Below are 4499 nucleotides of genomic sequence, written 5' to 3'. Positions count from 1 at the left end.
TCACTCCATTGTAGAAGGTTTGGGAGTCATAGAGTCTTTCTCGATATTTACTTCCATAAGCATGGTGCTTCCCTTAGGAGATATTCCTAAAGCTCTTGGCAATACATTTGTATGCATTAATTTGAAATAAACACGATAGCAGACGGCAAATGGTAAGGATCCGTCTTTTAATTCGAGGCCTTGAGAATGGACGTCGAGACTAAGGGCATCTCGGAGATTTGCGTCTTGAAGGGAAATAGTAAATCCCAGTTTGCACGTGAAGTAAACTGGTCCTCTTTCAAGGTTTGATTGAATGATTCCTAGAATAGAGTGTGAGAATCGAAGATGCCGCTTATCTCTAAGGGCAAGATAGACTGTAACGTCTAATGCTTCTCTGAATAGAGGTTTAAGGGCCACTTGAACGCATCCGATGTATAGATATTTGAATCTATCTATGGCTTTCTCTATAGATTCTCTTGGAAGAAGGCTCATTTCGGTAAACTCATCCTTCATTGCGAGGTTTTTCTCGGTGATGACAATGATGTCTGTTTGAGAGAAATTGAAGTTATTGATCTTGTAGATTAGTCTTGGATCCAGCTTAGGAATGGTCCAATTTTTTAGACGATCTTCAACCTTAGCAATTTCTGCTTCGGCTGAATTGTATTTTTAAATGATACTTAGAGGATCATCAATACTTTGAGGTTCTTTGGATTGTGAGGAAGAGGCAGTATTATTGAAGATCGTTTGGGGGCGAGAAATCTTAGAGAGTAACTTAGAAAGCATGGGGAGAAAGAGAGAGCGAACCTTGGGATCTTGAAGCAATCTGTCAAAACTTTCTTTAAAGGTGTGACGAAAGTAATGATATTAAGCTAACATTGAATCAAATTAGAATCTTCAATCGATCGATCTTTAATCTTTGTAAGACTTAAACGAATACATCACATTTTGTAGTAATTTGTATTCCGCCATCAAGGTTAACCATGCCTTCTTTTGGATAGAATACAAATTTATCACTAAATATGATATACCTTCTAGCCTTTCAAGGATAAGAGAGACTTCTGATTCAAATTTCTTGGAATGTTAGTTTAAGATCATGACTAAAAGTCATACCTTTGAAAACAATCTTAACTTCATGCTTCATTCCCCCAAGGCTCTAGAGAGAGAGACTACTCCATAGAGAGAAAAATAGATGAAAAGTTGAGCTTGAAGACTCTGATACCATTAAGGGTCGAGATCGAGTGCTACTTATAGAATTGCTAGTAGGCCAACCTTAACCCATCTTTATCTATCATAAAGAATGATGGGCACGACTTGACATTGAAGATACCTGTTCCCTACGATTAGAGTTGTCCAATTTTTTTGCAAGATCCGAGACGGGTTTCCTAGATTAGACAGAAAATTGGAAGGGAGTGGAAAAAAATTTTCCGTGAGCTAAACAGAAAAGGGGACGGTGAATGTATTCATCAGTTCCATCCCAATTAGCCTCCATTTATTTATTTAATATAACTATTTAATGTGATGTTATTATTATTGTTATATAAACATTATATTTAAATTTCAAGTTTGATTGTTTATTTGTCAAGAATGTTTAAATTGAATATTTAAATTTAGATTATATATGTGTATAATTTGATTTATATTTATTTATTTATACTAAAAAAGGTTATTGGTTTTTTTAGGCAAAAAAATTGAGTAATTTATCTTCAAATTCAAATTGTCATATAAAACTAATTATAATAAACAATTTAGTGATAAAGTTGATTATTTAATTAAATTTTTTTCATATTAGTGATTTAAATTAGTTGTTTTTTTATATAAAAAAAACTAACAAAAAAATTATCCGTTCCACGAATTTTTCGCTGGGAATCTCCACTCCGATCTCCGTGGGGAACTTCACGATGGAAAATGAAATGGAGAGCGAAAATGGAGACGAAGAATGATATCTCTGATCCACCCTATCCCGTGGACATCTCTACCTACGACTTTGAGCTAAGGTCGGAAAGAATCACTTTTCTCAATGCCACATTAGGGAGCTGTTTCGGGAAAAATGGCTTTGGGCTGATGATTTTGAGCCAGCGTCGAATAAAGTCCATTAAAATTCTTAAAATTTTCTTCTTCGTCTGAGCAGAATTGGTGCTGGAGGGAAGATTCACCAGACCGACCGAGTTTCATTCAAATTGCTTGGAATTTTCCTTGTGTTTGGTCTTCGGCTAAAATTTCACTTCCAATTATAAAATCTCACTTCAAATTGAAACACGCATGTTTGATAATCGAGTTTTTTATTTTTGTTTTTAAAAAAAATCCAGAATAAGTTTTAGATGACTTTTTTAATCTTATATTTTTCATAAAAATAAAATCAAACTTTTTCCGACAATATTTTTTACCTGGTATGCATAATTATAAAATTATATATTTATTTTCAACCTTTTTTTAAATATCAACATATCAAATGTACTAATTAATCACAAATAAAGTAAAGAAAAATAATAAAAATAAATATATTGACAAAATACAAGAAAATAACTTTGTTTTTGTAAAGAAATTACAATACAATAAGGAAACAGTGAAAAAATTAATTTTACTCAATGAATTCACAATGTTTGCTTTTGACAATTTTATTCCATCTTCAATGTGTGAATAATTGTATATAAAAGAGATTGATGTTTGGTGAAATAATTTTTTTAATATTTTTATAGATTATTTGTGGCTATTCAAATAATTATATTTCTTGGTATGGAGTTGTTTCTTTCAAGAAGACTATCATTTCATTAAGGTTGTGTCATTTAGAAGAAAAAAAAAAAAAGATACACTCTAATTAAGAGTTGTGGTATTCACATTCTTTAAAAAAAAAAAAATTAATAATAATAATAATTTTGTAAATATTTTCTCATAATTTTAACTTTTAATTATTGAAGTGTAAAAAGAATTATTTTCAAAATTATTTAATATTTACCTTCAATTGCAATGGGATTCGGAACCGCATACACATATCATAGGTTTTTAGACATACATAAAAGCCACTGGACCAGAGGTATTTCATTGAAATTATTCATCAAATTTTCTACTTAAAACATGCACGTATATATTTTAAAAAATGAAAATGGGTTTTTAAAAACGATTCTTTTTTTCTTTTTCAAAATTCCTTAACAACTTTGAAAGCATTTTTTAAAAATCAGATAAATAAGAAAATTGAATGGTAAATCACACATAACTCTTTATGAAAGTGAGTTTGACTTAGTATTCACGTAACTTTTGTCCCTAAAGGCCAGAAATTCAATTCCTCTTCCTACTGTTGTTATACTAAAAAAACCAAATATAGCTATTTTTAACAAATAAAAAACCAAAAACCAATTGGTTATCAAACAACCTATTTTTAACAAATGAAAATTATGTTTATAAACACTCCTTGCACACTTTTAAGTTGCTTTGCTTAATTTTTGGGAATGGGATCAAAGTCCCAAATTAGTTAAATAAGGGGATCTCAGGGGTTATAAAGGATGACAACAGTCTCCAATAGTATGAGGTATTTTGAGTGAAACAAAAAACCAAACGATGAGATTTATGCCCAAAATAGATAATACCTTACTATTGTTGAAACATTTTGAGGTTTGTTGTCCCTAACAAGATACCCTATGACGTCGTTGAAATCTATATTATCTGATTTTTCTCACTAATAAAAAAAATTGATCTCTCTCTCTACCTATGGATTAGTTAACATTGTTTTTTTTTTATTTGTAAATTTCAACATCAAGTCAAGTTTTGAAAATTAAAAAAAAGTAAGTTTTAAAAATCTATTTTTATTTTTAGAATTTGGCTTAGAATTGAACTATTTTACTTATGACATATGAAAACTATTATAAGAAATTGAGAGAAAATTACCAACACAGTTTTCAAAAATCAAAATTCACAAACCAAATGATTACATGTACCGCGTTATAAAGTTAGGCTAATTTTGGTATAAATTACGTTGTTTTACCTCCTTCACCTCGTTAATTTTAAATTAATGGGACCTCTCATTTGGTGATCTCTAAAAGATAAAATTTGAAATTTTTATTTAGCCTCTTAATTTAACAAAATTAAATTTCCTAAAGTCCTGAAAAGAAAAGAGTTTAGTTAAAATATTTAATTTTAAGATTTTGGAAGTTAATACTAAATTTTTATTTTCTAATCTTTAGGGGTCGTTTGGTCGGAGAGTTTTTTTGCATGAGAATTGGCAAAGGTATCCAATTCCCACGTTTATTTCATAGTTTTCAACTATTTGCTTCAGAATAAGCTATTTCCAAGTATACTCATTTTTGGTTTTCTATTCCCTTCCAAAATGGTGGGTTTTCTCTTTTCACATCTCTATCTGTTATTCATTTTACATATAATCTCACTGTGAATATAGTTAACTAATTAATTAATTAATATTAATTTAACAGAAATAATATAAATATTTATTTTAATAAATCAATAATGGTCTATTAAAATATTTACTTAACTTATTTTTATAATAAAAATTTATTAAATGAATGGAATTT

General features: G+C 29.4%; 1 protein-coding gene across 1 annotated transcript; it reads right to left on the bottom strand.

Annotated features, from left to right (window-relative positions):
- Positions 1-492, bottom strand: LOC150033006 (uncharacterized). Its single transcript, XM_090307098.1, has one exon. The coding sequence runs from the start codon at positions 490-492 to the stop codon at positions 1-3; it is 492 nt and encodes a 163-aa protein (XP_090163224.1).
- Between the last annotated feature and the right edge of the window lie 4007 nt (positions 493-4499).

The sequence above is a fragment of the Benincasa hispida genome, chromosome 11 (assembly GCF_027475165.1).
Source record: "Benincasa hispida cultivar pf3 chromosome 11, pf3_genome.v1.1, whole genome shotgun sequence".
In the NCBI taxonomy this organism is placed as follows: domain Eukaryota; kingdom Viridiplantae; phylum Streptophyta; class Magnoliopsida; order Cucurbitales; family Cucurbitaceae; genus Benincasa; species Benincasa hispida.
Note: the sequence above shows the minus strand (reverse complement) of the source record. Positions and strands in the feature narration are given on the sequence as shown.

Excerpts from the sequence above, each read along its gene's own strand:
- LOC150033006 (XM_090307098.1), bottom strand. The coding sequence starts at position 492 with ATGAAGGATGAGTTTACCGAAATGAGCCTTCTTCCAAGAGAATCTATA.